Source organism: Hakea prostrata, chromosome 8 (genome assembly GCF_041222555.1).
Source record: "Hakea prostrata isolate BN-2017 chromosome 8, UWA_Hpros_2, whole genome shotgun sequence".
NCBI lineage: Eukaryota > Viridiplantae > Streptophyta > Magnoliopsida > Proteales > Proteaceae > Hakea > Hakea prostrata.
The window spans coordinates 47,033,697-47,057,344 of record NC_142607.1 but is presented as its reverse complement, the minus strand read 5'-3'; the positions used below and the strand labels follow the sequence as shown (position 1 = coordinate 47,057,344).

The 23,648-nt window shown below is 38.4% G+C and overlaps 1 protein-coding gene across 1 annotated transcript; it reads right to left on the bottom strand.

Moving 5' to 3' along the window:
- Positions 1-1,732: 1,732 nt before the first annotated feature.
- On the bottom strand, positions 1,733-22,269 carry LOC149008251 (smr (Small MutS Related) domain-containing protein). Its single transcript, XM_089164514.1, has 11 exons — positions 21,336-22,269; positions 15,885-15,910; positions 12,776-12,925; positions 11,296-11,369; positions 9,662-9,849; positions 6,389-6,465; positions 6,251-6,307; positions 2,821-2,888; positions 2,606-2,715; positions 2,414-2,484; positions 1,733-2,246 (listed from the first exon to the last, which is right to left on the bottom strand). Exons 1-11 carry the CDS (start codon positions 21,874-21,876, stop codon positions 2,127-2,129), a joined length of 1,482 nt encoding a protein of 493 aa, XP_089020640.1. The 5' UTR covers positions 21,877-22,269; the 3' UTR covers positions 1,733-2,126.
- Between the last annotated feature and the right edge of the window lie 1,379 nt (positions 22,270-23,648).

Below are 23,648 nucleotides of genomic sequence, written 5' to 3'. Positions count from 1 at the left end.
GTCTTTTTCCCCCACTAACCTTGAATTTCTTGCTTTCCATATGAACCAGATGATAAAGGAAATAAGGGTCTTTAATTTTTCACCATTCTATGAAGCTAGATGACTAACTTGGTCCCAACTTTTTAACCAATCTGCCATGCTAGTATGTTGTCCACGTGCACTTCTCCATGATATTGAGCTTCCAAACCATACCACTTTTGGTAAATGTGCAATGAAATGAAGCAAGCAGTGAGTGATTGATTCCTCTTCTGTTCCACATTGCATACTTCTTGATTCCTCTTTTGATCAACTATTTTTAGAAACTGCTACACTTTCATTACAAGCTTTCCAAAGAAAGTTCTTGATCGTAGGCAATGTTTTGCATTTCCACACCTTTCTAATTTGTTGAATTCAGATTTTCCTGTGAGTGAAATTTGGATGACGATGGTCCCTTTCTATCTTCAATTTCCTTCAAATTTTGAAGAACTCCATAAGCTGACAGCTTCAGTTGGTGAGACCCATCTTTCCTTACTTCATCTTCTTTCCAAGTCTGCTCAGCTGTATTAATTAGATCAGCCACAACCTCAATAGAACATTCTCCGGGTTTAGGTGTGGTGACTCAAAAGCCATCTAACTCCGAAATCCATCTATGCTTCCATACCCTAATTGATGTCCCAACTCCAATTTTTCATAAGAAAACTTTCTTAAGCACCCTTCTGTCCTTCTAGAATGCTCTTCCATGCCCAAGAAAGTTTATTCCCTGCTTTGGCCTTCAAGAATGAAGAGTAGGGGAAACTAAATATCTTTAAGAAAAACTGTCCAATTTGCAAATGGTTGGGTAAAAAGTCTCCAAGCAAAGCGAACTTGGAAAAAATCTGTCCATACAATCGAGAAGGGTAATTATAAAATTCAAAACAAATAATTTAATGGTATTTTTAGTAACGGATCTATCTAATCTATCCAATGAAAGTCTAACTTTCATCAATCAAAGAAAAAAAAAGAATGAAGACTAACTTTAAGGTGTCTTTGCTTTGCTTTTCAAAGTTAAAAGTAGGGTGCCAATATTTGAAGGCCTCTTTCAGAATGTTGAAATCCACTTAAAAATTTCATTGATTTTTCCAACTCGTCTTCTACTTCCCAAATAATAAAAGTGAGATGGAAAGGAATTATTTTGCCAAGTTCTTCATCCCAAATAATAAAAGTGAAATGGAAAGGAATTATTTTGCCAAGTTCTTCAGAGAGTTGTCTTGCGCCCCTAAGTATTCCACCTTTGTCAGTTTCAATTGGATTTAGACATTATTTCCACAATCCTTAATCATTTCAAAATGGCAGCAGAGAATTGGGAATTCCTATCATACTCCACAACTACATGATGGGAGGATTCACTGCAAATATGGGCTTGGCTCATTATTGCGGAGATGATGGCCCAGTTCTACAGAGGGAGATATAGATATTTAGAATAAGTTCATTTCCTTCGTATCTCCGTTTTATCTATTTTCTTTAGTTATTCACTAGAGCTGTTATTGATCTGGACATCAACCCAGGGCAAGTGTTCGGATATATAGCCCTGCGGTGCTCAGCGAACTCTTTTAACCTTGTAAAACCCTTTTCCGGCTTCATATAAAACTCACAGAACTAGCTATAGCATGAAAGGCAAGTATTCTTTCTACATCTGACATGGGTCATCCAGAATTACTCTAACAGAAGGTGAGGAAAATGTTCTTTCTTCGATTCATGCTGAAACAGACTGAAGGATGAATAACACATGTTTCTGCAATTTTATACATTTTATATATGCATTGTTGCATATTATACATCTCTGCAACCATGCATATTTGAATGTCATAAAATGACAAATGTGTGACTAGTTTAGTCCTACTTCACCTAACAAGTGTGTACAACTGCCACAAACGTTCAGATAAACATTGATCTAAATTAGCACTCGACACTACATATAATAACATCCTAGCTACCGTTAGCCACAATCAAACCCGGCTTCTGGAGTTACAAGTGGTTGAGAAGCAGAGAGCCCCGAGTTTGGTTTTCTACCCAGGAGCTGAAATTTTTTACAACAGACATAATCATATCGTGATTTCAGTCAGACTTACTCAAAGCCAGTAAAGTCAGAAGATTAGCTCCTTTAATCTTCAGTCACTGTCAGAATCCATGATAAAACTCAACTCTTTCTGCCTATCTAGTCTGACCAACAACGTTCCTCGGTTTTCTTCACTCCATTTAATCCCTTCCTTCTCCATCAGGCTTATGACCTGCAACACAGGTAAGTAGATTCTATTGCTAATTACTCCTCCATCCTTTTCAGGTTGCCCAAAAGATCATGTACATTCTAATAGTACTTGGACCTCTTTCCCTGATGATTCATTAATGTTACTAATTACAATAAAAACTGTAAACAGGAGAAGTAAAGAAGCTTTACTGCTTGTTTTAGTTTTCCCTTCCCAACACCATGCGTCCCGCATCCAGTGATAACCCTGAGAAAAAGAACCGCTGAAACAAAGAAGTACAAAGCAGATACTCAGCTGACTGATATAATGTCTAGCGGATAATGCCGATGCATCAGGGAAATAAAGTCCAGTAATGGTAACAGTAGGAGATATTCGAAGCTTACAGGGTATGTACTTCGTAAACAAGAAGAGGTGGACCTTTAAAAGCTTAATTGCTTGTTTGACATGTTGCCCATGCAAATCAATTGTCACCACATTTTCTATGTTCTTGTTCCTGCAAAAAAGTAAAGCTTGCTACTATAGTTCCTCACCTTTTACCCGGAGGGGGGAAAAAAAAGGAGAAGAAAACAAGGAAAACTCAATTTATTTAACAGTGCACCTGGCCTTAAATATTTCCCGACTAGCCTTTTCATCTGCCTCCAGAGCCATTTTGCTGTGAACTCTCCCCTAATCAAATGCAACATAAGCCATGTAAGAATCTAAATAGAAGAAGCACCAGATATCCATGGTAAATCAAATTTCTGCTCATTACCAATCAACTGAACTGGGCATTCCATTTCATAGATTGGATTCCAGATGAGTGACAACCAAAAGGACACTTAACTGAAAGTTCAATGCACTTGGTACCAAAATAAGACACTAACATCTTAAGTCAGTTAATCCACGAATAGTTGAATGGTTAATGCATCACTGAACACTTTCAGGATGAAGTTTATAGAATACTTCCGGTACTTTCAACCCCAAACATCTTAGAAACATCTACTCCTTTATCCACTCAACCTTCACCTTGATGCTACATTTCAGCCAATAGTTAGTGGCAAATCCAAAACCTTTTCATTTGAAGACTCTTGTCATTCCAAGGAAACAACATGCAGAAGTAACTATTCAAGAATAAGATCAGTAAAGGAGACAGATTCGATATAGCATGTTATCCATGTGGCTAGAAAAGGGTCCACAAAAGGAGGCCCTTCCCTAGTCAGCAAACACTCTATATAGCATCTGACTCTCCATTGACTTAGAAAAAGCCTATAAAAGAGTCCTTGAAAAATTAACTCGGCAAGTGTTAAGAAAATTGTAGTCATCTAAGATCAGATCCATCATTCAAAGGCATATGTTTTTCTCTGCTCGTAGTCTCTTTTGGATACAAAACAAAAGCAGAGACAAATGTGAAATTGGAATTAAAGAGATCAACATTGAAATCAGAAGGCTAAGATAAGTTTGAACAAAAAGAATTTGAGTAGATAGAGTGTGCCTTCAGTAAAAATTTGACAATACAGAGAGACCATGAAGTAAAAATGATACCTAGCTTCAATCATAAACAAGGATGGAAAGATGGAGGACCGCATTGTAGAAAAAATTAGGGTAGATGGAATGGACAGATGCATCCAACAAAAGGAAATTTTAAAAGACAGTAATAACGTAAGAAGCTTGGGGATTGGGCAAACTTAGCGTAGTGGAAACGTGGATGCTAAGGTTAAGGAATGAAAAAATTAGGGCTAAATTTAGTAGTGGTTCGATTCAAGGGGCAGGCCCTGGTGCAATGGTTGGTGGAACACAGTAGCCTGAGGCCAAGGCATTGAAACAGCCTAATGACAACCCGATTTTAGGGCTAGGGTTTCTTGGATGAATTCCCAAAAATTTAGGGTTTGCCCAGAATCTTCCAGCAACTAATGCTATGGTTCTGTGGGTTGTTAGTAAAAATTTAGGAGTTTAATAAATTCCCATGGGAAGACTTTGGATCATCATGGTAGGGTAAGAATTATTTTAAATTGATGTGGGATGGAAATGATCATTCTAAAATTATATGGGAAAGCTCAATTAACAAAACCTAGATGGGTTGGGTTTAATTGGGAAAAGAGAAGGGAGCCTGAAACTGGGTAGGGGAAGGGTAAAAAATGGGTAAAGGAAGTTTGCGTTAGGGAAAGGTGGGGTTCTTGTGTTCTTCTTCTTCTTTCTTGTTTCTTTTCTTTTCTTTTCTTTCCTTTTCTTTCTTCTTTCTTTTCTTTCTTTTCTTCTGTTTTTTCTTTCCTTGTAATTCTGCCGCAAGAACCAGAAAAATAATAGAAACAGAAATAAGGGGAGAAAGGGTGCTGTAGGGGTTGGGAAGGTGGGGGAGCAAGATTCTTGGAGGTTCTTCGTGTCTTCTTGATGTTTCTTGGTCTGAAACAGCAAGTAATAGGAGTCGCAGGCTATAGGGAGAAGAGGAGAACGAAGATAGATTAAGGCTGGGATTGGGGGAGGGGTTCAACTCACTTGTTTGCAGAATCTGGAAGAGAAAGGTTGCTGGACTTTCTTGCTGGAATCAAAGGACAAAACTTGGCTAAAAATAAAAGAGCTTGACAACCACAAAGTCCCCCTCAAAAGGACCCTGCCACACCTTCTTGGCTGCAATTCTTCAATAGTTATATTAATCCAGACTTAAGACTTAAAATAAAAGACTAGGCTATTTATAGCCTACAAGTAGAGGAAAAAGACTTGGATTCTAATAAAGAAACCTAACTTGGCTCAACTAGGGTTTCCTTTATAAGTTAGGAGACCCTTTACAAATAAATAACAGCAACATAACTAAAGAACTTAACTCTTAACTTAGAACAGAAGACTTAAATATCCATAAAAAATGCTACTTAAAAGAAACACTCTCAATGAGACAAGAACCCAACTACTAACTAATGGGGGACAGAATAGAGAAGAAAGAAGGATAAACAAGTTAGGGGGAAAAAGGGGGAATCTTAGAAGAATTAGTCTTGAAGAAGGGGTAGAGGGAGAAGAAAATTTGTAAGAAGAAGAGAGAGGGTGAGGGGGGCTGCAAACGCACAAACCTAAAGCTTCAATTCTTATGTTTCCATTCCTTTCTCAGTAAGCTGATTACAAGTGCTTAAATAGTGAAAGAGACATTCTTCAATACGGAAACAGCTGTAAGAGGACTCTTGGTAATTTAAAACTAGCAAAAACACTGATTGCACTAAGACTCTTGGGAATTTAAAATTTTAACTAAAAAACCAATCTTAGATATCCTAACTGAATTAAAAATCTAATTACATAATTATCCCAAAAATAAATAACAAAATCCTAAGCTATCTCTGAAACTCCCATGAAAACAGTTCCTACTTTATCTCCTTATAAGCTGGACTTGGGGCCCACCAAATACGAAGAATGATCTCCTAGGTACTGTTCACGTTACTGTAGCGTGAACAGTAACTTCTAGTTGTGCTGCATCACTAACTCAGTCTAAGAATTCAGAACATAATTGGACTCAGGAAAATAAAAACAAATATTCTGAAAATAAATTCATCATCAAACCCAGGCTAGAAAATGACCAAATTGCCCCTACTGGGATTCGGCCTGCCCTAGGTGCACCATCTTGGTTGGGCCTTGGGGGCCAAACCAGGCTTCCAGCAAGGGGGCTCACCCTTGTTCACATCACAGCCTCTCAGCACCCTCTCAGCAAAAATTGCTGGGATAATGCTGCATCTTCCCCCCCCCCCCAAAAAAAAAAACCAAAAGACTCTTCTTGTGCGAAAGCCTTCGGCACCAGGTTCGCCTTTTCCTATACATGCTAAGTCTGTGAGGCGGTAGTTAGAGGTGGAATGGATATATGCAACAAAGGTCTTCGATCCAATGGAGTGATTTTGCTCATCAGCTTGAAAGAGACAAAAAAGCAAGGTGTAGGCTAAAAATGAGAGTAGGATCAGTGATGAGGAAAAGCATGCAAAGCATAAGACTTGTAACTAGTATAGCTTTGAGTTTAACCTTCTCCCATGCTAAGTGAACATTTGAATGTATAATTCTAAGGCAAGGAGAACGCATACCTGTCCTGAAAGGAAGGCCGCATAACTCTTTTCTCCCCTTGAATATGCTGTTGCAGCCTGAAAATTTCATGTCCGTTACTAAGCAAGACTACTCATATAACTTTAATAATAAACAACTGACGCATCAAAAGCAGATACTTTCTGATAGCAGGATTTCATTGAATCCCAGTGCTGACTTGACTCTTTCCGGAACACCTGATACTCAGCTCCTTCAGCTACAATTTCACAGAAAGCAAAAGGACCTTTAAAAGTAATAAAAGGTTTATAATATAACATTAAGCCAAGGAACAAGTCACAATAAACATGTCTTTTTTTTCCTTTTCGGTCAGCAAAATTGAATCTTATCAAACAAAAGATTTAGTTTAAGGAGAAAGGTAGGTGTTGGATGGTATGCAACAATCAAACCTCAGAAATATTATATGGGCAAGCGCCAATTGCAATAAGCATGCTTAAAGACAAAATCGACTAATTCATTATAGTCATAAATGTAAGTTACAAAAAACTAACCTTTAGATAAATAATAAAGCAAACACCCAAACTTTACAGTTAGCAAATCAATGACCAGGAAATGTGCAGTGCTAGAAATCAGATACATTTAGATTTCCTCAGTTCAGTTCTGCTAAGAGATGGGTATATTTCGTAAACAAACCACCACGATATACTGAAGTAATAGAGACAGTAGCACAGTCATCCAGTTTAGTTGACAGTATTTCCCATTAAATATGCATTCACTATTTTGTAATTTTGATTTCCCCATATAATCGTTGAGGAGACCAGATCACCCAAGGCATTGGATGGGCTATTACCTAGGCATCCTAGGCACGCAATATATGGTTATAATTTATAAGTAATATATCAATGATAATGCTACATAACTATTGCTTATATGTGTCACAGAAGCCAAATCAATTCAATATGTATATTTATGCTAGTCATGACCTAAGATGGGAAGTGACTGTCAGGCCCCAGACCAGATGTATGAAGACTTTTTAAAATGGTCATTTTGTCTATGCATGGGAATTTAGTAGTGTAGTGTTTAATATCAAACTGGAAAGTAAATTCAGTTCCTACTTTAATTAAGTTACTTGTTTCTATTAGTGAATTTTTATGCTATAAACCTTGTATATTCTATAATCCTAGTTCTTAGATTAGTTTGAATTTTCAGTCAAGCCTATTCATGGGCCCTCCCTAGTTTAGTTTCTATTTTCAGATCAAATCAGTTTCCATTCTAATTGTAACTCGAGGAGTAATTATGGCCCTCTACTTATATGTAAGAGCCCTTGGAAGCTCTAACACAGCCTCGGTAGGAGTGAAGACCAGGGGGAAATAAGGTAACATTGAAAAATCAACTAAGGTGTATAGGGTAAAAAGATTACAGTCAACTGCGGCGTACAGGTTAAAAAATATGGCATCTCAAATTAGGGATTGAGAAAGTGTGATTGATTAATGATTTTTAGTGGGTGTCTGGGGAATGGGGTAGCACAGGAGTGTCTCAAGTTTTAAATAATTCCTGTGGTCTGAGATATGTTTCTCAAATTCTCACAGGGTCTTTTGGTTTTAGGAATAAAAATAGGCTTCCAATTTCCAAGGTCCAATGGTTGGATTAGCCTTAATCCTGTTAATGAATTCAGTGATATCCTGCATTTTTGGACTTCCTTACACTCCTAAAAGCAGAGTCCCAACTAAAGATTGTTCCATACACTCACCACACATTCCTTGAAACATCCCAATTCTTAACTCAGAGAAGGAAATAAACTCAGGAAAGCCTATTGGCCAACCCTACCAAAACTCTCCAACAAAAACCCTGGCTTGTCTATGAAGGGGGAAAAGGGATAAAAGAAATCTCACAATACTCTTAGAGGCCCTAGGGACTTGTATGCGTGACTCTGCTGGTATTACCTGAGTCCCCAACATTCTCAGTATATCTTGACCAAATCACAGATTGCCAGAGACTTCTTCCCACGCTTGAGTATCTCCATTATCATTTAGAAATGAAAGTAAATTCCTAGTAGCAACATTCCCAATCCCAAAAAACTCACAAGGATAGGATTACTAAATTCCAATTTACTATGTGGTCTTTATCATTCAGCAGAATCCAAAGTCATCACTGTGAAGTTTCTCTAGCCATGGTTCGAGGTCTCGCAAGATCTCGGGATCTCAAAATCTTGAGTTGAGTTGTGTTGCAAAACAGGAAAAATTCAGGATCTCAGCCGCGGTCTCAGTTCGACATCCGTTTTTAAATCCTCCATCTCAATGAGTCAAGTTGAGATCTCATAGTCTCGACTTGACTCCTCTCAATGATCTCAACCCCAAACTTCTCCCAGCTGCCGTTTCTTGAGTTTTTGCTATGTTTTTGGCTGGAAAGCTGCCGGAGCTTCACCTGCAACACTTGTACACCATCAATCCACTAATCTAAATTGTCAAAATAAGTTACAGAGCGAGGAGAGTTACATATTTATATCAAAACCTTAATCCGAAATAAAATCAACAATGTACATCTCTCAGGGTAATTTGGGCCACCAACTAATGAACCGAATGCAATTTGGGCTCCGTGACCTCCATTACCACAGGGGGCTGCCTCCCCTGCCTCCCCCCACATTCACTCAAAATCAAGTCCACATACATGACATTTTCCAAATAATATGGTTCTAGACTTGGTGTTTGAGTGTGGATTAAACCTATGTTGAACATCTTTGCCCAATTTACAAATTCACCGGAAAAAAATTCATGATGCATGTACTCCACTCTCATGATGTTTTAACGTTTCACCAAGTACTGATATGGATGGAATTGTGAACAATTTAAGTTGTTTGATGTATGCTATCACTTTAAACCTTTATTTTTTTATTTATATCAATAAATGGTTCTGTATTTCATGTTTATATGTCTGCCTGTTCGTTACTTCAGCATTTGGTTTCAAAAGTTAGCGTTGAGTTGGAACTCATACATACACTTGTTCTCTCACAAATCTAAGGCCACTAATGTGTTTAGAAGGCCTAAAATAGGCTAAAGACCAAGTGTCAACCTAAAACCCCTCGAGATGGACCCTCAAGTTCACTTGATTTTTTTCCCTTCTTCTTTTAACCTGATCTCAGCCAAGATCTCACTGTTTTCTGGCTGACTGAGATTGAGATTTTGAACCAAGTCTCGAACATCCTACAAACTTTTCTGGGGGCAAAAAGCAATGAAACAGGAATGGAAATGCTACCTCCTAGTATAGTAGTATGTAAAACTAAAAACTAACTAAATAAATAACATTTGGGATTCAAACAACCAGATTTCTAGTTCACTTGGAGCTCAAAAATGATAAGGAAGGGATATTCTGGAGAAACAAACAAAAGAGAATCCAGGGAAAGTATAAGACTAGATTCCATTGAAAACTGTCAGCTTGACAAGATAACAGGTGAATACCATAATCCTTTGGTTGAAGTTTAGTGCCGGCAGAATGAAAATCAAATCCTTTCCCCAATGAATCCATCTTTTTTACTACATTCTTCCAGTCCATACTGTGAGGATCATGTTGAGCACTCTCGGGGATATTAAATAAGGAATCCAACACCTTCTGAGGCAGAGTGGACTCTTTAGCTCCAGAATCATATCTGAGCAATAATGAAAGAAAATTCAGATATAGTACAAACAGAATTCACAATTCATGTAGCATATTTAAATTCATTAAATATTTCCTTATTTTCCAAAAACAATTCATTTAGCAAGAAAAAATTATCTACTAGATAAAAATTACAGTAGAAGTTAGAAACCAGAAGGTTGTAACAAATAGCAGGGTAATGGGGGGTAAAAAAGCACACTCAAACAACAATTCGTTTTCAAAAACAAAATAGTTAGCAACCATACATTTTACACTAAGTTCCAGATAAAGCCCATAACTTTTGTCAGAAGCATCCTTGTAATATATACACCTGGATGCAGAACTGGAAGTTCTGAATGAAAATTCTGGACTGTCTGGACTTGCTCTATAAAAGAAAAATAAAGAATACCAGTAACCTAATGATTAGGGATCAGAACTCCCATTATAATTGCAGCAAGGGAATTGACAAGATTGCTAGAGAAATCAAATCAATTAACAGATAAGAGGCAGATCTGATATAGTAAAGACACAGGTTAAGTGCCGATAAAGTGGAGAACAACTTCTCAAAAACTGGTTCAATCCGATGGTCTGATCTGAAGATAAAGCAATATCCTACTGAAAACAGACAGACTCTTTCAAAAGTTTCCAAAACAAGGTACCAAACTCAGAATGAGAAGGAATCAGAAAACAGAGTATTAGAACTTTTCCAAACAGTAACAATTTTTATTTACTTATTCTAGGAAGCAGAAATTAATGCATCATGAGGCAAAATTCGAATATGAATTCAGATCTCATCCTGATAAAGAAGAGAATAGAAGAAAAAAGATCATATATATATATATATATATATATGGGAAGTCGCCACATGGGGAAGGGAAGATACATGTCAAGGCATTGATTAGGTGACCATCTTGGCATCCAACTGTTGTGAAAACCAGTGTTGCCTTGTTTGCATAGGCTAGCCTTATGGTCAACATGGTTGCCTGGAGTTCAGCCCCCTCTAACTCCTTGGTTTTCCTATAAACTGTAAATACTATTAAGGAGAGAGAAGACGGAGATCCCTTTCAATTTTCATACTGAAATTTCATTCCAACACAAATCCTGGAGAGGATGAGGTTGATTATATTGTCATTTGCAGAGCAGGAAAAGAACAACTTAAACACTAGTATCAACACATCCGTACTCAAGGAAATTATCCCTGTACTTCAGAATTTTCCTTCACACCCAAGCACAGTTTTGAAGCCTTTCTAGTCTTCTAAAAACCAGATACCAGATACAGTCTTGCTTTAAATATTTACTATAAATCCACTTCACCCAGAGAATATCCTTCTTGGACACAATCAACCACACCTGTTTCTTGGTGCCAGCCACATTCATGTCCTCAAAACATTTTATAAGTAAAGCAGCAAATATATGAAAAAAGATGGTGAAAGCATTTGTATCATCCCTTTTGTCCTACCTTGCTGCTTGTAGGATTTCCTCTTGTTCCTGTTCAGAGAAACTGAAATCTGAACCTGATTCCCTATCTGCTACCTGTTTCAAGAGTACCCGAATCAAGAGGGAGGAAGAGAAGATAATTCATGCACCTTCATTATCTAATGCAGTCAAAGCACCTGACCATTGAGCAACGTGGAAGAGATAACGGTACAATGGCAATTTCAAAATGATATATAGAAATCATAAGAAATGCAAAATTTTAGCACAAAAAATCTTGGTTCAACCCTGAAACCAAGCAACGAGACACAACATCACAATGCATCAGGAAATATGAAGAATAATACACACTAGCAAAGGGCAATTACCCAGTGCTGGTCTCGCCGATGGTTTCCAGGGAGGAGTTAGTTGGGAGTCAATCCTAACCATAGGCATTTTTGGTGCAAAAGTGCCCACTCTCAAGACTCGAACCTGGCATTTTCACTGGCAGCCCAAGCCTTTTTTCCATTGCTCTAAGCAACAGCCCCTTAAGAAGACGATATGTTAAGAGCATAGTTATCAAGGCCCAGGAGCTATTCCTTAAATACCCAGGCAATGCCTTGATATGAAAAAGCATGATTCTGAGTATTAACCAAAACAAGCACAAATAGAAAAAAAAAGAACTTCAACAGGGAGAAAAAAGCTTATAGTTCCAATTACAAGCCAAGCTGCATTACCTGCAGAAATGGATGGAACATATTGATAGAATTATTAGTAAAAAGGGAAAGAAAAGACCTGCTTCTGAGATGCCTTGGAGTTAGATGGAAAATAGGACTTTTGAGTTGCTTGGATTTAGATTATCAATAGGACTTCTAATCTTTTTTTTGGTTCTGTTTTTAATTTATATTTGGAGTCTTCACAGATTAAGAGGTGAAGCTCCTAGTGAAATTGATTTCTGCTTGCTTTCTTCTTCTTTTTCCTTCCTATTTTTTCATTATAATTGACAGAAATACATATCAGTAGCCTTACAGTAGAAATTGCATATTACTCAAACTCAATAGTTCCCAATAGTATCTAGAAAAGCACTGAAAAGATCTTTATGGAGCCTCAGAGATAATCATGCTCCACAGTAACAAACCAAGGCCATGAGGAGGATATAAGTGAAACTTCCCAATTTCCATTGTAGTTACAAGAATCAGGATTAAATCGGCAGACTGAGAGGATCCAGATATGTCAACCCAACATGGAAGGCAAACATCTTTCAAAACTTAAGTATTAATCTCTAACCACTTCCACCCAAGTTCAAGCCACAATTCCAATTTTTGTATCCTTCTAAAAACACAACCTCTTTAATCCATGAAACCAAACCAAGCAATGATAGAAATCTAGATGCAAAAGGTTGGAATTCTATACATCATTTGAGTCCATTTAAATTAGAAAAGAAAAATACTTAAATAGAGAGATTCCCCAAGTCCCAGAGAGGTAGAAAATACTCAAAGTACAGATCTTAGAGCTAAAAATATTACCTTGCATTCCCATATTGTACCATCTAGATTGTCATTGCACTTGGTGAGAGTCCCTCTATCTTGTCTATCAATTTCAGAATCTGCAACATAGTCACAATTCTTGGACTGATTGTAGGAGGAAGCAGATATTTCTAGCAATATATCCAAGGCCTGCATTAAGAAAACTTTGTATTTATAGTTGCCAGAAAATTCAATATTCAGTGAATAACAACTGAGTTCCTCAGTATGATCTGCCCAAGAAAGGTCTTAGTTGCTAGGTGGTTCAGAAAAGGTCCTTTTAATATTTTGTGTTGGGAAAAAAGAAACTTCCAATTGTTAAGGCATCACCTGACATCATGGCGACTCCTACAACTACAATCTTCATGGTCCAAACCCTAATTTTACAAGGACTTTTATTTTGTAGGGCTACAAAAAGCCACCCCAACAATTGGACAGATTACCCTTGATTAATTATTGAAATTCTCCACACTAACCTCTATTATCCGAATTCTTTTTGCTGTTCTAACTTCTAAGTTGAAAACTTAGAATAGTGTTTCAGCTTGGTATGGTAATTGATAAGACCCTGACAATCGCCCCTGAAACCTCCGCGACTCTGGTTGTTTTCCCTAAAATTCCGGTGATGAACCTTCTCCTCACCGATGCAATCACTTACACTCAATTTGCTGAAATGGATGACAGAGATGGAATTACAAGCAAAGAACAAACAAATGCAATTCAGTCTTATAACGATCTGTAAATTTCTTAAACAATTCTCCCAAAGAAGCGTACCCCTAACAAAACCAGTGAACACTCCCCAGTTCAGTACCGCAAGCCAAGCTTGCCCCAAGATCGAACTAATTCCCCCCCCCCTCCCCCTCCCCCTCCCCTTTACAATTTCACGTTATATAAACCCCCAGAGACCCAACAAACACCCTTCCCATGTGATCCTCCCACATGGGCTATTTCGATACCCTAAATTACCTGTCCCTGCACCTTCACATAGTTTTTTAACAGTTATCTCCAAAGAACTTAACCCTACTTTTCCTACTTCCTATGCACACAAGTTGGTTCAGTTTTCTAGTCACATCCCACATCATGTCTTCCACTGTTTGGGGAACCCTAAATCTTTGCCTCCCAACCATCGCCGCATAACTGTACCACCCTCTTTGCATCCTATGCTGGAATGGTGCTGAAAACATCAACAAATTTTCCTTCTCTTACTCTTTATCCCACTGCATTTGGGATAAATCTGTAGCCTCCATTTGGCCCCATTCTTGTCATTCTAGTGCCATACCTGAGAAGGGTCAAGGCTCCTCAAATTGTTCACTAGCAACTCCATTTGTGACACTATTGACAAAATGGTGGTCTTTGGGGCATCAATCTCACATATTTGTATGGAGCAGAGTCTCAGACGATAGACCTCCAACTCAAGGACTGTGGACATGATTTGAAAAGCCATCTGCTTTGATATTAGCCCACATATGCAGATGCTACATCACCATGCTATTGTTGATTCCCCACAGAACAAGTATTTTGTTTTTACTGTGGGGTCTCAATTCTTCTATTTTGGTCCCTCGTAGTTAGCTTTGATTTCCCCTTCCACCCTTTGTTTTTCTTTGGTTTTCTCTCTACATATTTCCCTCGTCTTACCCCCCCCCTTCTTTCTCAGGGGATTTGACAATGTAACTTTTATTCACCAAAGAAAAATTTATCTCCAAGGTGTTCATGAAAAGGCTCGTGGTGAAGTCAAGCCAAGATCCTTCTTGCAGTCGAGCATTTAGCCTAAACAGCCATTCCACCACATCCAGCATCCTACAAGGCTCCCCTATTAGGGTATCTGGCAGCCAGCATCCCCATTTTCCCTTCTCTTTCCCACTTACTTCATCTGAATTCCTACCCCCACTTAATCCTGTCTTGAACCAGAAAGCAAGAAACCATAAAATCATAATCAGCCATCAAGATCCCTGCAAACTTCAACCACACAACCCCCACACAGCCCTTGAACTTTGACCTAACCACACAATATAAGATAAATGGTCTTTCAATGAAAGACCATTCTTAACTCTAGTCACAAAAGTTCCCAATTTATCCCATGACACAACAAACCTTCCCATAAGCCTAATGAACCTAACAAACCTTGTCCCTTTCAGCCTAAAGCTGGTTCTAGCCCTTGATCTTGGATTGCTTGGCCCTTACCATGTAACAGCATCTAGGTGAACTACAGCATTTAAGGCGTAAAAAAAGGGTGACAAACACCACGTAGATGCCAAAGGTAACACTAGTAAAGCATGAGAGACTAGTCTCTAGGCATCACCACAACTATAGTTGAAAAGGCAACACCAACCCGAGGCTCTCGACATCTGGGTGATGCATTGACAACCTTGCTTCCTACTATGGTATCTTAAACACAATTTTCATGAATACCATGACATTTTAGGAGTGCTGGAGATCTACCACAACCTTCATCTCAGCCATGAAAGGTAGTTAGAAATAAAGGAGGAGCATTAGGAGGTCCAACCATCAGGTACATTTAACAGTCCACGTTGTTTGCTCACATTGGTGAATAAGGCAGGAAGGATCCAAGAAGGATGATCATAATAACAATTACAAAACTAAGATTACTGCTAATAGTCAACACTGAGGCATCTAATACATTTAACTTGTGGATCAAGTTTACCCAAACATGCATGTCATGAAATATGTCGTGTATGTTTACAAAATGTATCTGAAAGTAGATCTTTTACTGTACCTTCATTTTAAGAAAACCTCATTTCTTGGATTTTCTGCTACACATCTATGTCTTGATAATGTCGATACAGATACTAAGATAAAAAAATTAAATAATACATGAGGGACAACTTCTAGGTCCAGTTCAATGGAATTATTTCACTATGCCAAACCATACTGTTCACAGATATGAATTACGCACAGTCAGAACTTTATTATTCACTGAAAAATCATCGCTTGCATTGTGAACCAGTCCAAAAGAATGAACCCACTTCCCCTTGATCCATTAAGGGTCAGGTTTGTTCTCATGTGGGGGGGGGGGGGGGGGAATAACTAATCTAAGTTCAAGTGGCGAACATATCAGAGGGTGGGGGGAGTAGCAAATTAGCAATGTTTAACATACCTTTACAACATCCCATTGACATTGACCTGCAAAGATAAGTTACTGTTATTTGCCATAATATAATTTCATCCCCTGTATCCTACTGTCATGAATAAACCTGAGTGTGAAATACAATACATGTCATATGCTTTATACAGTTCCATGGACAGCCAAGCAAGGTTCAACAGAAAGAGATAAATGGATGCCCTGCAGGGGCAGGTTTGGATTCGCATGATTCAACTCCAAAGTGGGTAATGCCTAATAGGTGTGAGATGGGGAACATTTCAAAGGTGCAATCTGTAAATGTCTTTTGATGCATATCTAAAGACCAACATCAGCAAGAAGCCACTGAAGAAGAAGCTCAACAGGTAATATTAGCATTAGTTCTATACTGGTCTGCCGTCTGCCTATAGTTTTTTTTTTTTTTTTTTTTTTCCTTCTTTTTTCAGGGATCTACTTTTGTTGTTTTCAGTACTTTAATTAGTTCGATTGAACCCTGATCCCACCTTGTTATATCTGGTTTGGTTGGTCTAACTCAAGTTGTCATACGACCTTTAAGTAAGTCAGATGACCGATCAGTCATTAGCAAGTAATTTAGGATCCCAAGCCTGCCCAGAAATTCTAAGAGAGGTAATGTTTCTGTTTTAGTTTTATTCCTTGTTCCTCTACTGTAATTGGGATTAGCCCCATAGGTCTATGACCTCACCTATTTAAGTCCCCATCCAGGGCATAGTAAAGCAGACATGTTGCTACTTTTCTAATGCTTCAAATCTAAATTGTGTTTATGGTTGGTATTTAAAATCCAAGAATTAGCTCAATGGTATTCCAAGTCCAAGATGCCGCTGGTTCCTTGGTGTATAATGGTCCAAGAGAGTAGTTGTGTTTCAAGTCCAAGCTCCTGATCTGACTGTGGGATTAGTCTGTGTTGAAGATTGTGTCCTGCAAGCTACTGCCATCAAAGATCTGCTAAAATAGTGAGTTATCTCAAGGATCTAACCCTCGCCCTAGCTTCTCCCTTGAACCCTATTCCCACCACCAACCAGCACAGCCTTTTCCCACCATTATATCAGCTTCTCCCTTAAACCCAATTCCCACCGCCAACCAGTACAGCCTTTTCCCCCCATTAATATCTTCCTTAACTTCCAATGAAGGATCCCCCCCAACCTACAGCACTACTGATCCAAAAAGCCTGATGAAACCCTGAATCTAGGGCTAGGGATAGTTTGGTAAATTCCCTAAATTCCTAGCGCTGCCCAAGATTTCCAGCAAAGGGGGAAGGATGTTTAGGGTTTTAGGGGACCCTTGAGGCTCTAAAACTATGTTGTAGGTGGTGGTTCAGATCTGGACTTCAGAACTTATGGTTTATGGAAGTTAAAATTCTGCGGAATTTCTTAAAGAAGAAGAAAAGTGCAGAATATAGAAACTTGGAACACAAGGCCAAATGCTAAAATTAATTTGCAGGTTTAAGTTCCAAAGGGTGGGGCAACCTAACTGGAGTGAAAAGGGAGGCTTAAAGAGCTGGGAAAAGGGAAGCTGCAGGGGCTGGGTCTCTAGGGTAGCCGTAGAGAAGAAGCAGCGGGAGGGAGGCCTGCGGGTGTTAGGGGAAGTAGGTGGTCGTGGGGCCTAAAGGGAATGAATAAGGGAGCTGTAGGAGCAGGGGAAAGGGTGGGGAGCTTCTAGACTTACTTGTAGATTGAAGGGAATTACTGGACTGCTGCTGGAATGCTTGAAGAAGAAGAAAAAGAGAGTGAAAAATTGCAGAAACAATAGCTCAAACCCAGCCGCAGGTCACCCCTACGGATCCCACAACTTCTCTCAAATCTATTCTTCAAATCATAATTTTATTCATCAATCAACTGAAAATTACAATGCAAGAAGAGGCTATTTATAGCCTAAAAATAAAAGAATGACTGGGGTTGGGAATCCCTAATAGATAAGGTTCCCAACTCTTCACCAAAACACTCAAAACATAATCAAATAACTATAAGACCTCAACCCTTAGATTGGAATCTTGTAAGACACTTAACGACTTCCAAAAAACAACCTCTAAAGATAAGAACCCCTTTGGATAAGGAATCTTATTTTATCCCAACTAACTAACATCTAAGGACTTTGACACTTCATAACTCAAAAGCTGACTAACCCAAATAAGAAAACAAAAGTAGATCCATGACTCTTGGATCAAAGGGATTTTTTTCAAGATCCATATTGAGCCCTAAAGGGGGGCTGGAAAATGACCATACTGCCCCTGGCTGGTTCGGCCCCTTCTAGGCTGTCTTCTGTTTTCAAGTGTTCTTCTTGGGCTGTCTGAGGCCAGGTTACATCAAAGCCACTTCATTCCTTAACCTCCTTTAATAATAATAATAATAATAATAATATAAAGCCCTAGAAATTTCCCCTTTTTTGGATTTCAAAATTTTCCCAAATTTGGGAATTGAAAACCTAAACTCCATTTATTGGAATCTTAACTTCCACAATAACTCTAACTTACATCCGGGTATCCCTTGAAAATGTGCCACACCCGGTCCCCTTTGCTGCCTCATCTTTTCATTATACCCTGGATTCCATTCAAAACGCTAACTTCCATTATACCCTAGAGTCCTCCCAAAACCCTAAAATCTAAGACTTCTATTTCATTTCATTCTATCCATTAAATCTCGAAGGAGTAAGATGAGAGAGGGAAAAACTTGAAATAGAGTCCCATCCGCTATCGAATTCCACAATGGTTTAAAGACATCAGCCCCTCAATAGTACTTACACTAGATCCCCTTTCAGCCCCATCCAGCTTCATTAATTCTAGTTGAAACCCTAATTTTTACTCAAAACCCTAACATCAAGAAACATACTTTCCACCATCAGAATGGTTTCAGTTTTTGGTTGAACTAACCCCCCTAAACCCCCTACACTTGAACGAAGTTTCAGGTCAAAACTAAACCTCAAAACCCTAATTTGCCAACCACCCTTTGGAAATCCTGAAACCCTAAGCTCCAATTCAATCTGGCTCTGGTTTAAAATCCTATTAAGGCTACATCAGGTATTCTCCAATTACTTTTTTCCAAATCCTTACTAACAGTCTGTTCCATCAATCACCCCACCTCAATGCAGCCTTGTCTAGGCAAACATAAGCTAGTGGAGCTAGGAGCAATGGGATCTAGGACATGCTCACCAAAGTGCACACAGACCTATTCCAATGGCATATTTGGTTCCCCATGAAACATCTACCTATCATTTTAGCCAACCGGATATTGAGGCTTTCCTTTTGCAATCATAAAAGGAAAATGAAAGACTAGATAATAAGCCTTGTCCCAACTAAATGGGGGTCCGCTACATGAATTCTTGCCTTAGAATTAGCTCTGTTTGAGGCTATACTAGATAGAAGGCCTTAGCTAGGCAAATCCCTCCTCACCACTTCCCTTGAGGTTATCTTAGAGGTCTGCCCACAGCTCTTCTAATTCCTTCCATACAAGGGCATTTACTAGGCTCCATTGAATGTGGCCGTGCCACTTCAAACAACTTTCTAATAGCTTATCACTTATCAGAGCTATTCCCAGACGAGCTCTAATAATGATCATTCCTTATCTTATCCTCATTTCTGCTACACTATGTTTATCAATATAATGCTTTTTAACAGCTCAACAATCTGCACCATACATCATAGCTAATTGACTCTCAAAGATTACGCCCTACATTATTCAAACTTGGATGAAACTAGGCTTTCTACTCTTATGCTTGTTGCATTGGGGGTCGATGTGAATGGTGACTACGAACGGAAATGCAATTATAATTGTGCATGTCAAATTGAATCATTTAAGAATCTTGTATGGCTAGTATCAGATGCCTCTGAACAGAACTCTCCCTAAAATATCTAAGTTATAGTATTGTTGTTTGACCCTATGTGTTTTGGCATGCTAATGGCTGATGGCTTTCTGGCTATATATCATCTCACTGGCTTCATAATATCTGGCTAATGCTCACTAAGGAATTCACTTCCTGAATAAGGTACATATCATGACAGTGATATCAGATTGTTGTCGAACAAAATTTTTGAGCTTCAGTGATATGCCATGTACATGAAGTATAAAAGAATTAAAAATATTATTCTGTATCAATAATAACGATATAAAAGAATTTGGAAAAAGCTTTGAAAGTCCAATCAGGAACCGAGACTCTGTGCAATAAGCTGCTTGACAGACTAGGGTGGTGATAGTAACTATTTCTGTACCCATGCGTACATTATGCGAAGCTGTTAAAGTGAAGGGATTATAGCATAAGGAAACATATTTTGGAGGGCTTAGTTTGTATATCCTTTTCCAGGTGTCCCCATGAATGGCTTTCTTTTCTTTAGTAAAGGGTTCAATTAGATAGGAATATCCTAGTAGGACCCCACCGATTGGAAACTCAAAATATACAGGGAAATTCAGGTAAGAATTCTACAAAATAGCAGTCCTAGGAGAGAGAAGCACCAATTAGTTCCTTACCAACGCAAGCAATTTTCTCCCTCTTTCCCTCTATTGCACCTTGGTGCTCTCCATCCTCTTATGTGTGGTGTTCTGAACCCTAAACCTTGAGGGGATAATTCAGATGCATTCTATTGTAATAGTTGCTCAAAGAGAGGAGCACCAATTAGTCTGTTACCAATGCAAGCAATTCTCTCTCCTTATATGTGTAGTGTCTCAAACTTGGGACTCTCACGGGAGAATTTAGCTGCATTCTTTTGCAATAGTTGCTCAGAGGTATTTCTTCCAGCTCCTATGGTCACTCGATTGATCATGCTGAAGTCCACAGAGGAATCTGCCCAAGTGGATAAATAGGTAACCCAATCTCTTATCATTGATTGATTTGAAAACTATGATGTGAAAGGAGGAAAAATAATATGTACAAAAGATTTAACCGTCCTCTTTTTCATGCCAGAAAGATAAGTAAAAACAATTATGAATTAAGAGAGAGAAATCAAGAGTGGTAATTCACCAAAAGGAAGGTTTTGTAGAAGGCAATGTGTAAAACATGACAAAAGATTCAGATTCCAGTTCAATCTGGATCAGTCACATGAATTCCAGCTAGTTTATGCAGAGAAATGACAACAAAGCCAGAGAGCATGTCCACGTTATTTGGCAGCATATTCAGCATTGGAGTGCAAAAAAGATAAGCCCCTGAGGGAGCACAACCAGTTCTAAAGAAAACATCCAAATCCGCCTGAAAAGAGTACCATCGTATTATGAAATTCTTTGCTCTTTCTCTCAAGTACATGCACAAACCTAGACAGGCGAAGATTTAGTCTAACATAATATGTTCACTCGCTTCCCCTGATTACTTCGTTTTCTTACTGTCAAATGTCAACAAGTATGACCAATTTGCAATTAAAATGGTTTGAAAGGAATTCTCAATAGACCAGCACTACAAGCACACAAATATAAATGAGGACCTCAATACAGAAGCCATAAATTTTAATGAAGAATACGGAAAGGGGCTTACTCAGGACATCTCTGACTACCGCCATGCTCAGTTCACACTCATCACCAAGCATGGAATACAAGAACTGCTCGATCTCCTCATTGCTTAAGTGCTCTTTAATGACACCACTGGATTTCCTAGGACTAGACATCACATAGTCCTTCCCCAAAAAACTTGAAACTGTTCCCGCAGATGCAACAACCCTCTTGTGCTTATTTCCTCTTAAGCCTTTTGAACGGATCGGCGTCTGAACAACGTTGGACTCGAAACAGCTCTCCGAAGAAGTAGAACTCGTAGCACCATAATCAAAGTTCTCCGAAGAAGTTGAACTTGTGGCAACAGATTCAACGTTATCAGAAAAACCACCAATAATCTCCGGTACGTTATTCGGGTTCTGTTCCCCTTCTCGACAAGCAGACGCAACTCCAACGAGAGAAACTGAGGAGAACTTCTCGATCAAGCTTTCCAACCTTGTTCCTTTCTCCTTCCCTACATCCTCCGCAACTTCTCTATCGTTACGCTGAGAAGCTCGCAGCTTCCTTCTTTTCTTAGATGAAACCATTCCGAAATATTCACCTGAACCAGATAACCTGATTCCTACGTCAAATTAAAAAGCTCAAAAGACGAACATCGCCAAGGCAGAGCCGCTGAACAGATCTTCCGAGTTGCAAGGTTCCCCTTCCAGTTGACAAATCGAAGACTCAAATCTAGAAAAAATTGCATGAGATATCGAATCAATGATGACATAAGCCTGCAACTCGTGCTTACAGAAACCCTAATCAGAGACCGAATTGCAAAATTATCTAAAGAAATAGAAATTAAAATTAATTAACGGAATAAACGATCGCATCTGCGATCATTTCAACGGCTTTTCATTTCCTATTCTTAGAAGATGTCTGAAAGATTGACTCATAATCTAAAGGGGGATTTTTTTTTATATCGTCGTGCCCAGGAATCTTGGCGTCTTCAGCTGCCAATAATTGATTACTTGATGTTTTTTTCTTTTTACTTGATTACTTGATGTAACTGATGTTCGTAAGTTGTCATGGTATTCTACCGTTGGGCCACGTGGCACACGTAATGGTATTACCTCTACTTCAAGTATTCTTATGAGAGCTTTGTATAATAAATATAGGTAGAAGTTTTTTTTTTTTTTTTTTTTTTTTTTTGTCGGATGAGGTTCATCCGGGCCAGCTCAGGCGCACCTTGATTACATCCTCAGGAGATTTTATATATATATATATATATATTATATATATATATATATATATATATATATATATATATATATATATAATTAATGCCGCTGAACAGGTACGAACCTAAAACCTCCCCTAAGAAAGTTAGGCATTTAACCGCTTTAGTAACCCATCATGGCAATATAGGAGAAGCTTTGCCTCCAATCCAGAAACGGATTTAAACTCGACTTCTTGTATAAAAGTGTTGGTTTTGTCAACCAATCTTCCTCAAAATTATTTATTAATAAATTTTTAATAAAAAGAGTTAAATATAATCGGACAACTTGAGGGATGATTCATTTGATAAAAAATCAACGCCTCCAAATAGGAGGTCAGAGTTCAAATTCCTTTGGAGGCAAAGGCAAAAGTTCTGTCATATATTATGTAATATCCTAATTATTAATACATAAAATCATATATTACCAAAAAGAAAAAAATATGATTAGGACATCGGATTATAAAAGCATATGAACAAGCATGTTTCTTGTGTGTGGGTGTTTCTTTTAATCCAAGACTAATGCCCTAATGCCCAGGAGTTCTTGGATTACAGTGATAAAGAGAGGCTCAAATAATAACGGTTCCTAGTGACAACGAATCTAGCTTACCACAAAACTTGTTTAGTTATATCCTTTGTTATCTATCTTCTTCTTCTTCTTTTTTCTTTCCTCTTTTTTTTTTTTTTTTTTTTCTTTTTTTTTTTTTTTTTTAATGCACTTTTTATATATAAGAATAGGGATATTACATATGCCGCCGGTAGGAGTTGAACCCATGACCTCTCCACTGAGAATCTATCTTTTGATGTTTATAGATTTTTCTTGGTGTGAGGAGATGTCACTAAGCACCAAAGGTAGGAGAGAGAAAGTGCAAGTCTAGGGTTTGCAAGGAGGTTTTTCTGCATGCATGCGCCCGCTTGGTGTTCTTCTCCTTCTATCTTCCTCAGATCTTAACGTCTATGCTATTGTAGGGTGCTTAGATATTTGGATCTACTATCAATCTTGTCTAGGGGCAGACCCAGGATTCAATATTGAGGGCATGAAGAATGAAAGCCAGATAACCTTCTCGTTGGGGAAGCATCAATTTTTTTTTTCCACACATA

Excerpts from the sequence above, each read along its gene's own strand:
- LOC149008251 (XM_089164514.1), bottom strand. The coding sequence starts at position 21,876 with ATGGTTTCATCTAAGAAAAGAAGGAAGCTGCGAGCTTCTCAGCGTAAC. Across the intron at positions 15,911-21,335 it reads GGTAGTCAGAGATGTCCTGA|GTCAATGTCAATGGGATGTT; the intron begins GTAAGCCCCTTT and ends TTATCTTTGCAG. Across the intron at positions 2,247-2,413 it reads AGGGAAAACTAAAACAAGCA|GTCATAAGCCTGATGGAGAA; the intron begins GTAAAGCTTCTT and ends CCTGTGTTGCAG.